Genomic DNA, 11,264 nt, shown 5'->3' on the forward strand with positions numbered 1-11,264 from the left:
CTGAATTCAAGGATTAAGAGGCGTGTCCCAATACTTTTGTCCATATAGTGTCTCATATGGTGTCTCTGTTTCTTTTCTATGTTACCATTTCACTTTAGACCTATTAAAAGGTTGTTATAAAAGGTGAACTACATGGTTACACAAAAGCTGTGAGCTTTGTATGTTTGGATAAACACAATAAAAATATAAATGATATTGAATCACGGGGTCAAAGGACACACATTACAGCACGGGTTGAGTCACACGCTGAGCAGAATGACACTGTAGATTGCAAACAATCGAAAGTGTTTGCACAGGAATGTGTGTTGTGTTCAAAGCTGGGCAGTGAATTAAGCTCATAAAAATGTCAGCTAACCTTGTAATTACTAACACAATATCTGGATCCTAGTTAGTATCTGTGCATGTTACATTATAGGAACTGTACATGTGAGGTATGTCTAAAAAATAAGAACAGGTGGAATGAAAATAAAGGAAAAATAAGATCAGATATGTTCTCTGTGTGTGGCTACAAGGCAGTTATTTTCAAACTGCACAGATCACATTCTTCACTGAAGGCTGAAGGAGTCGGAGAGTGATCTGTGCCTCTCTGCGTGTTTGTGTGTATTAACAGTAAGTGAGAAGTGAGTGATGTGACGATGACAAATTATATCTCTGGGAAAGTGATGACATTAGCTGAACGCACCCATGTGTGGTTCACAGTTGCCTCGGGAATGAGACACATGCTTCCTGTCCAATTAAATTCAGCTACTCGGCTCAGAAAGGCATGTAATCCAATCTAGGTGTATTTGTGTGATTTTTAGGGCGCCTTCTGGGGTCTGATGGTGGGTTTGGTGGTCGGCGTGTGCAGGATGGTGCTGGAGTTTGCCTTCCCTCCTTCCAGATGTGGCGTTGAGGATTCGGCACCTGCGGTGCTACGTGGTGTCCACTACCTCCACTTCGCCATTCTGCTCTGTGGGCTCACGGCAATTGTGGTTGCCGTTGTATCGCTGCTTACACCACCGCCCACTCACGAACAGGTGTGCACAAATGGATACAATAGATAATACGACTATGAGGGAAGTAAGCTTAATCAAGTATGGTCTGTGTCTGGTGGGGAAAACACTCTGTCACTACAGAGAATTAAACAGACTTGCACTCATCTATAACATAGAGTCTGCACTGGGGTTGCTTTAGGAAGGGCGTCCGCTGTTATACTCAGCCAAAACAAACAGGCAGAGCATGCTGTGATGATCTCTCATAAAAAGGGGGCAATTGAAAGCAGCTTTTATCTCTAGCATCAGATAATCGTGCCTATCTGCATCGTCCCTTGTTTACAGCTTGTGATAGCACGTTATACGCACTATAAATGCACATGCAATAAAGATCTTATACATTTTTGCAAAAAATAGCAAGTGGGGGTAACTTTTGAAATGTTAAAGTCAGGGTGTTGTCAGGGTCACCTCATGTCAAAATGGCAGTAGAGTTTTACCTGCTTGATAGTGAATAAATGAAACTTTCTTGGTTTTGCTTCTTCGATTTTTCCCAGGTGTGTAACCTGACCTGGTGGACAATAACTGAAGAGCCAAAAAGAGACATTCCTCTGCAAAAAGTGTCCTCCATCAGCCACCGTAGCTCCCAGGGTAAGTTTGTCAGCAGTCACGGGGAATAACCAGCTATCATGTGAAAAACAAGTCATTCTCACACACACACACTGCTCCTGTTTTTGAGTAACTTACTGTGTCCGCTCTGTGTGTGTGTGTGTGTGTGTGTGTGTGTGTGTGTGTGTGTGTGTGTGTGTGTGTGTGTGTGTGTTGCAGACTCTGAACCAACACGGCGGGTGACGACATGTGGTCAGAGGGCAGGACTGTGTATCTCAGCAGTACGGAGATCAGAGGAGACTCCAGCTCCCAGAGTCCCCAGCATTCGAGAGAGCGTGTTGTGGTCGAGGTTCTGCTGTTTCAACGCTCTCCTGCTGGTCAGCATTAACATTTTTCTCTATGCATACTTTGCCTGAGGTGAGGTCAGATTTAACATCTGGCCTCAGCTGAACTGTAGTCCCTCCAACACGAGCTGGAAAGTGATCCCTCTAGATCCAAGAATGTGAAGAAACAAACAGGTTTTTGCTCAGATTTCACTCGAATCATTAAGACATCGACTGACAGTGTAAAGCCGGTAGATGCCGGTGGACAGCACAGCACACATATCTATTAAAACAGTTACATTTAGATAATAATGGAAATAAAATGTTGAAGTGTGTGGATTATAACAAACCAACAATAAATAAAAGGACATCAAATATCACCTTTAATTTAAAGCTTCACAATATGCAGTGAGAGCACATCAGTGTGGTTCAGGCTCTGCATGTGACATAATATTGTTGCCTAGAAATGACATGCTCAGTGTTGATTATTTAGTTATGTTTAGAGCTTTGTGTGAATGTTTGCACTAAATGTTCTTTTGATTTAAAATTTTATTTACATGATTTATGAATTTTAATCAGAACTTCTCACACATGACCTAAAGCTGTTATATTGAAGTCTTTACCAATGGAAGCAATGGAACAGTGAGTGTAGCTCCAAATGCATCCCAATGAGAAACAATGTGAAATTTCATGTTCATTTTATCAGTAGTAATATTTCCATGTGGTCCTGTAATCTTTTTTTCCAGGTGATATCAAAACTGAACTGAATGATGTGTGCATAAAAAGATAAAAAAACGGAAGTTTGTGTCCAGACTCTTTATTCGGCTTCTGTGTAGTTTATGTACAATAAGCACTGGTGTGGTGGGTGGTGGTGGTGGGGGGGGGGGGGGGGGGGTACAAGCAAAGATAAGATGGCTATACAAAGCAAACATGGAGTTAAATTTCACTTCATATTTTCAGTATAAGCCGTTCAGAATGACTCAGATTAAACGGCACAATTTGGCTTATGATGAAATTATCTGTAAGTTGTTATTAGTTTTACTGATAAGTCTGTAAAATTACCCCACAAATATGAAGCACAGCCAAGCTTTGCTATATAAATAACTTCCAGAGTTATTTAGGAAATAAGGATAATGGTGTCAGACACAGAAAGCGGCAAATCCTCAGATCTGTGAAGAGGGAACCAGAAGCATTGTTTGCTATTTGTCTTTATTACTTAAAATGGCATACATTATTTTTTTAAAAAAGCAACAAAAACCTGAAAAGTGCTACACTGATTTTGCACTGAAGTCCTCCAGCCTGCCTACAAAAGGCCGTTGGTTCATTTCTTTATAACTAAATAGACGTAAATCCACTTACACTCGCAGGTATTAGGTAGAGTTTAACAGTCAAAGGGTAATCCGGAGCGTAAGGGTGTGTTTTTGTTGTGATTTTGTGTAAGTGTGTGTGTGACATCTCTTCCTATCCAACTGTATTCAACCACAGACTGTATATAAAAGATTGAAACAGCCTTGGGGTGTGAAAAATGAAGCCGCCGGTGAGGTGAATTAAACCTGGATTCTTTCTAATGGTCAGCAGCATTGCCGGGCAGCAGGCCTGTATGAGAAAATGACTGCAGTGCTCATGGATGTATGACCTCAGGATCTGAACTGGTTCATGGTCTCAGTTGCCGTTTTCAGATCTTGCTGTCTACAGCGTGGTGTTCATTTGATAAATGATGGTCCCGTTTGTAGTAAAATAGGCGATATGATTTAGGGCGGGCAAACCTTGAGATTGACAAGTCGCTATCGTAGAGACAGGACCTATCATTTAAAGGTCATAGTGAAAAGATGACAGGAAATAGGTCTTTAATCAGTAATGAAATCTGCTCAGTCAGTCTTTGACTAATCGTTTCAGCGATTGGTCACTGGATAAGAAAGGTGAGTCACTGCAGGCTGACCGATAAGTGTCAGCAACGCAGCCCCGGTCCTGATATGGCGTCAGTGGTACAGCGGCTGCACGTATTCTGGTGGAAAGACCCCCACCCGGCCTCGGCAGCGACCCCTCCAGCTCAAGGAGCTCGAGCAGTCCAGCAGGTCGATGATGTCACCGCGCAGGAAGTGGAGGTGGGCGGTGTGAGGGGGGGTGTAGTCGCAGAGGGCGTGAGCCAGCCGAGGCTTCTGCACAAAGACGGAGCCAAAACGGGGAAGTCAGACAGACAGGTGCGTGTTTAACAGAAGCACGAGTCGTTTATGAGAAACAGAGACGCGTCGAGGTGGTGTGTCATACCTCCACAACTGGTTTCAGCAGACGCGATGATGTATTTCCCTCCGGGTGAGAGGGGTTAGAGTAGAGACGGCCCGAGGGGATGGACTCCTGAGAGGTGCTTTTGTAAGGGTTAGGATAGGGGTTACGCGCCAAGTGCGACAACAGCTGAGGGGATGAGGGAGGATCTTTGAGGCAGACCACCTTCTCCACAGCAATGCTGTGAGTTCTGTAGAAATCCACCAACTGGTTGAGGGAACAGAACGACTCCTCCCAGATGCAGTACTGACCGCCGCCCTCCAGGACGCGGAAATGCTCCACCCTGTCGCCATAGCTGCAAGATAAGAGTGGTGAACATGGAAAACGAGAGAGCTGATGAGAAGGAAGACAAGCATGTGCGTCCTCATTCTTTGTTCGGGAACTCCCTCAGTCACACCACCAACTAAAATCACACTCCATCATTTTCAAATGTCTTTGTGTGAGCAGCCACATTAACCTGCACAGAGCAACCGTGAAAGGTGAGGCCATGAAATGACTAGGCAAGCTGTTATTAACACTATTTCACTATTTCATCAGGAAGATTCAAACATAGACCCCATAATTTAGTCAAAAACAATTATTTTTCAAATGTTATTATTTGTATTTGTTTTATAACGTGTCCCATCACAGTCACTGGGGTACTTTTATCTCGACTTAAAAGACGCACAACACTCGGATCTATTGCCTGCTGACTGCCCAATAAGAGTTCTGATGGACGTCATGCACTGGGTTAAACTTCAACTGTGATTCAAACAGCACAGCAATGCAACCATGGCAACTTTCAAACCCAGGAAACCCTCGATTAAAAACATGGCTCAGCATAATTCCTACCATATATAAACATATGACCTTTACACTTATAAATCTCCACATAAATGACAATAAAGATGATGATGAGTTTGTGTTGAAAGCGGTAGTGATGATGATCACGATGATGATGAACATGAGGAGAAAGATGATTAATATTCCTGATGCTTCTTATCATGACTGTTGCTCATTAACTTAAATTTCTTTCTTTCTTCCCGCTTTCTCTTTCTCTCGAACTCTGTTTAAGAAAACTGGCGTACACACATGCAGCACCTCTTGCCACACACTACACGTCATAGTCATTCACCTTTCCCAGTATCTACCTGTCCTGATATCTTAACCAACCTCTCCCTCTCTTTCTATTTTTCTTTGGTCTGTGCTGTTTGGCTGTTTTTTCCTAATATGTCCTGTTCTATTCTTAGTTTAGTATTAACAACAGAAAGGAAAAGATGGATTAATCAAACAACAAAGACTTGTGTAAAATTATTTTTGCAGCTGAACATTAATATATAATGAAAAAAAATATAATACATATTTCAACCCTCCTTCTCTCTCTTGCTGGGAAACACACTGTGTTTTCTCAGGTCGACTTCACGAATTACAAAGAAGGGTAAGCACTTTATTTAGGGAACACATTTCCATCTCCACTATGAAACCTTATTACATTTGAACTGTAGCTTTGACCAACACACTCTCACTTCACATAATCTCTTTTGTTGTGTTATCTGTTTTGTGGGGAGTAACTGCCTTTGTGACGTTTTAGATGTGTAATCATTGACAGACTGAGATATCTTTTCAGTTTCAACCATGCACCTTATACTACATATACTACTGCATTTCTGTTGTGTGTAACTTAGATGTCAGACCCGCCCCCCGCCAACACACACACACACAATGCCGTTCAGCTATCTTAGTGAGGACCTTCATTGACATAATGCTTTCCCTGGCCCCTTACCCTAACCCTAACCATTAAAAATGAATGCCTAACCCTTACCCTAAACCTAACCATAACCTAATTGTAACCCTGACACTAAAACCACATTTTGAGCCTCAAAAATGCCTTTAAATGTCTTCACATTTGTGAGGACCGGGTTGTGTGTCCTCACAAGTGACTGTTGGTTCTCACAAGTATAGTAGAATGCAGCTTTGGGTCCTCACAAAGATAGCTAGACAGGAACACACACAGACACACACACACATGCAGATAACTAAGTCTTAATTAGACTATGCAATGGAAACAATGGATTTACTGTTGTGATGATCTTACACAGGCATAACTGATAAATTTAGGGACCTTTCAGCAAAATGTTTTGCGAAATGAAAAAAAAGGTAATCTATTATTTTTAGTTTTATGAGATGTTCCTGGAACTGTTTAACCAACAACAACAAATAGTTTCAAAAGTTTTTGCTATGAGGAGTTTTTCACTGACAGGAGCAAGAGGCCCATTTTGACATGATGTTGCAGGATAGGCACAGGTGTGATTTATATAATATTGATTATGGCACTTTTGTACATGGATAGTACAGTACCAAGATCCTGGTACAAAACACGATGGGACCGTCCATTCTCTTCCACTTAGCCAATTCAGGGTCGCAGTCGTGGCTGGAGCCTATCCCAGCGTTCGTGGGGCGAGAAGAAGGGTACGGCCTGGACAGGTTGCTAACACATATTGAGACAGGCAACCATTCACACATACAGCTGATTTAGAATCACCAATTAACCCGACGACTGTGGGAGGAAGCCACACCTGCAGAGAACCCACTCAGACACTGAGCATGCAAAATCCACACAGAAGGCCTTGGACTAGAGTTAAACCCAGGATCTGCCTGCTGTGAGGAAATGGTGCTAACCACCACACCGCTGTCCCACTCCCAAATATTATTATCATATTTATGAATAGTGTTTATGAGAAACGCGCCCAAGCTGAAATGTTTTTAACATGTGTCTCAGCAGTGCAGATAACGGATTTCCCCGTTAACAGCTCCATCTGCTGGGAATCCGAACTCTCACTCAGCGCGTGTTACAGAATGATAACAAGCCTACAGACAGTTCTGTAAGGGTCAGAGGTCAGGGGTGTCAAACATGCGGCAAAAGTTTTGGAAAATGTGGACATTTCAAAGTTAATAAATTCTGAACGTTCAACTGTATTTTTTAGAGGGCAACGATACACAAAATTCACGGTTCGGTTCGATACTTTGGTGTCACGGTTCGATATTTTTTCGATACAAAAAAAATGTTCATGCATTTTTAATTTGTCATTTATTAAAATTATAAATATATATTTTAACTCAAAAGTACAGTTTTTAAATTTAACCCTAACCCTTGTGCGCGTTTTTTATTTTGACAGCGAATGCGCACCTGCGGACCACTTATGTGCAGCCCTGGTTATTTAGCTCGTCATATTGCAGCCACAGAAATTCTTTTGTCCATGAAACCATGAAGCTGCACTTTCTTTTTGCCTTATAGTCTGATTTGTCATAACTTCTCCGTTTTGTGGTAAGCTTTTCTTTGGCTGTCACTTCTTCACCCTGACCTGTCTTGTTTGGCTCAGCAGAACTGAAATGCTTTTACACACTCACTCACATAAGCTCAGCGATTCTCTGCGCGATCAACCTCTCACATGTTTAAGCTTGCTGCGGGAGATTTCACTTGTCATGTTTGCATAGTAAGCTAACGATTAATAAGACGATGTCAGAGGAATTGGTGCGCAAATTATCATCACTCACAGATCAGTGCTGTCGCTCTCTATACACAGTTCGCACGATTGCAAAGTGAAAGCAAAAAAACAAGCGCAAATTCAAACGCGATTTCAATATGTCACATATTGACAGTGGCTCACCGATGCCAATGACATAATTACCCAGCTACATTTCTGAAAGAATGCAAAAGCATTGACATATATTTTTCCTTCCTACAATAGCCCGACGGGCAGGGTAGAGATAGATTTTGGTAGCCCGACTGAAAAAATCGCTAGCCCCAGGATGTCAGGCTAGCGATATTGCAAGCCCTGTATCTGATTGAGGAATCACTCATCTTTGGAAAAGAGAGTTTATTACAGAGAAATGTCTCTTTCCAAAATAAAAGCTATACTATCTGCTTCTTCTGGGCTATATTCTCAGCAGCATAAGGAGAATCATGTGCTAACAGCTGTCTAAATGACTCGGCTAAAGTTAGTAGCATGCTTGTTGTTTTTGTCTTTGCACTAGGATGATGTCGGCGTAAATGTGCAGTCATATTCGTTGTGTTCCCACTAGTGCTTTCAGGTTAATCTCGTTGAAATGACCTTAACACCACAACACGGCAAATCTCCGTTAACGAGCTACCGCCGATCGCCCTGTGCATGGGGCTGGATGGCCAACACGTTAATGAGCTAACTACGCTAACACACTAGTTCCCACCCATGTAATTGAGCATTGCATGGCACATCCAACATACTGTTTTACTTTAGTCCATGACTCGCTTACCTTCAGGGTCATACGTCACATGAAAACCAAAATAATTCCAAACGCCAGATCTGAATGAGGGTGGGGGAGGTGCCCTGCGCTCTTCCTTCTGACTATGCTGTCTGTGTGGAGCGCTCAGTGGATCTGCGCTCGACAGTGCAGCCTAGGCGGAGTAGTCGAACGCAGATTCACTGAGCGCTCCACACAGACAGCATCGTCAGAAGGAAAGTTGATAAAATAAATTACAAATGTTGTATTGTTCGATACATATGCGTACCGAACCGAAAGCACTGTATCGAACGGTTCAATATCGATACGAATATCCTAGTATTTTTGTTTGTTTTAGCTTCTTTACTGTCAAAGACACAACCAATGGGCTGTTATCCACCAGTAACAGATAAACCATTAACTGCAAGGAAATTTCCTTTTTTTATTGTTAATATTCAGTTTAAAAACAGGAAAAATCCCTTCATAATCCCTGTTTACAAAATAAGTTTCTTTTTACAAATGAATAATGCTACACTCAATTCACAGATGATTTCTGTCACAGCAAATAAACGAAGTCCTTCATTTCTTTATTTCCTTTACAGTCTGAGCCCAATGACCCTGCTGACAGTTTTTTTTTTAAATTTACTACAGCAGTATTTCTTTGTAATGATAAAAAGCAGAAGTATTGTTTCTGAAGACATCTCTGGCAATCAAACTGTAGTTTACCTTCTTTACATTGAAAATCTTTTAAATGAGTTACTGTGCGTTAGCTTTACCGCTCCAACCCACTTAAGATGAAACTGAGCGTATGTGGCCCATGTTGTAAAACTCCTGGTTTGTCCTGGAATGTATTGTAATGTGTTTTCCATGATAATAAAAACAAGACTGGGCACAGACTACACAGCCATTCTTCGTGAATCTTTATCGCCCTCTGCTGATCGACTTTAGCATCACATTGTTTTGTTTCTGTACACCTCTCATCTCTCGTAAACCTCGCAGGTAGACAGATGTTACGCCTTAAAATGTTAACATGAGCACATTGTGTACGTGCCCGTCTGTGGCATGTGTCCATTACATAATGTACCTGTGTTTAATTAAAGACTGTCTGTTGTTACGCAATGGCCCGATTATTGAACACATTCAATTTACCCTTAGTGATTAAATGTGTCCCACGTCACTTTGGTGACCCAGATTGCACCGCCCCCTCCTCCTCCTCTCTGTGCTCTGTCTGTGCTGCTGTGATATTTTTAGTTCAACCGGTTCTCATAAAGCAATTTAAATAGTCTGGCTCTCCTATGTGCCGACCCTGACACACGCTCAGAGACACGTGGACGCTTTAATGTGCTCATTTAGTCAGTGGGATGGAAAACAAACATCCAACAGCACACTTAATACCGCAGGGACACGCTGCAAGGATGTGTGCGTGGGGGAGTGTGTGTGTTTCACGCAGCATGTGTGGTTTGAGTTCAGCCCCAGCTTTGAACAGTCGTTGATCATAAAGATGGAGTTTGATATAACCGGTGGATGAATGGGTTATTTAAGCAGGACAGCAGAGTGAGCCCATGAGAAATGAACATGGAAATGGACAGATTTAAGCACATGGACAGATTTAAGCACATTCTTTCATCCCGACTGAAGCTGACGTTCTTGTTTTTGTGTGTGTTTGTGGTGCATTCACTGACCTAACAGAGAGGGAAAACTCTCCCGGAGCTGATTCACTCTCCCTCACCAGGAACACTCCAGTGTCCTGCCAACGCAGACGCTGTTCAGCCTCAAGTCTTGACACCGGTCCTGCAAACCACCTACCAGAGCACACAACAGCACACACTTCTCACACACTTCTCTTGGCATTTAAAAGACAATTAAAGCAGTATTCAAATCAGTTATGTAAGGCAGTGTTTCCCCCATTAGCTCACAAAAGGAATAAAGCACAAATGATGACATCCTAAATTGTTGCTTTTTTATCTTTAGGCCTCTAAAACTCCTTAAAATGATACAATCCAATCACAAGAAAACAGTCTGACTACACACTGAAGCCTGATAAGAGTTACTCATGCAGCACAAGTGGACAAAATAGTTCTTTTTACGGGTGTGGAAGGAGGGAAATGTAGTTCCCGGGCACGTAGCCACGCTTCCCCTGGATCTCTGCTGTCACCCAGCAAGAATCCTCCTCCATTTCTGTCACCTATAACACACATGCACACGCACAATTACTCTGCGTCGACATACAAAACAAAACATTTCTCAACGCATTAAAAGACCTACTTACCTTGATGATATCACCTTTGTGAAAACTGATCTCGTCTGCTTCTGACGCTGCAAAAGAGAAAAGAGCCACAGCCTCCATCCCAGACAGAAAGAGTGCAGCGGAGGAGCCTCGGCAACAGTTTCACTTCATGAATGGAGAGATACTACAGCTGAGTAGAGGACAGCACGGGGTGATGACATAATCACTGTGTGTGTGTGTGCGTAGTGGCTGATATTCTGCTCTTAAGTTAATGAGCAGAGTTTTTCTGCGTCCCTTTCTGCATACATGTGACAGAGTTAGAGCGTGAACACGTGGAGATGGCGACCGCCTTTTTCCATTCCCAGCTTCTCTGCCTACACACTTTAAACTCTGGGGCTTTATTAAAGCATGTCCACCAGGGAAACCAGCGACAGTGGGAGGCTCACACTTTGAAGCAATGGAAAAGGACCTGAAGTAGACTGCAATGCTAAAAGATCAGGACAGGAGGTAACAAAGTGGCTCCAGCGGATTTGGTTACTCGCGCTTTTGACAGGGAAATGCGTGTTTTGAAACCTGAGCCTAAAGATTGCCTGTGTGTGTTTAAGCACAACAAAA

General features: G+C 42.5%; 2 protein-coding genes across 2 annotated transcripts in view; one reads left to right on the forward strand and one right to left on the reverse strand.

The window, feature by feature from the left end:
* The window catches only part of slc5a10 (solute carrier family 5 member 10), a 21,012-nt gene extending 18,312 nt beyond the window's left edge, over positions 1-2,700 (forward strand). The window contains exons 13-15 of the mRNA XM_026171538.2: positions 801-1,016; positions 1,526-1,619; positions 1,797-2,700. Coding sequence (XP_026027323.1) covers positions 801-1,016; positions 1,526-1,619; positions 1,797-1,993 — 507 coding nt within the window. The 3' untranslated portion in view covers positions 1,994-2,700. The remainder of the gene's footprint in view (positions 1-800; positions 1,017-1,525; positions 1,620-1,796) is intronic.
* Positions 1-11,203, reverse strand: part of LOC113024435 (GRB2-related adapter protein-like) — a 12,692-nt gene extending 1,489 nt beyond the window's left edge. Inside the window, exons 1-5 of the mRNA XM_026171537.2 lie at positions 10,692-11,203; positions 10,510-10,607; positions 10,105-10,224; positions 4,169-4,478; positions 1,469-4,059 (exon numbers count right to left, since the gene is read on the reverse strand). Of these exons, the coding sequence (XP_026027322.1) occupies positions 3,880-4,059; positions 4,169-4,478; positions 10,105-10,224; positions 10,510-10,607; positions 10,692-10,769 (786 nt within the window). The 5' untranslated portion in view covers positions 10,770-11,203 and the 3' untranslated portion in view covers positions 1,469-3,879. The remainder of the gene's footprint in view (positions 1-1,468; positions 4,060-4,168; positions 4,479-10,104; positions 10,225-10,509; positions 10,608-10,691) is intronic.
* Positions 11,204-11,264: the final 61 nt, after the last annotated feature.

Source organism: Astatotilapia calliptera, chromosome 6 (assembly GCF_964374335.1).
Source record: "Astatotilapia calliptera chromosome 6, fAstCal68.1, whole genome shotgun sequence".
NCBI lineage: Eukaryota > Metazoa > Chordata > Actinopteri > Cichliformes > Cichlidae > Astatotilapia > Astatotilapia calliptera.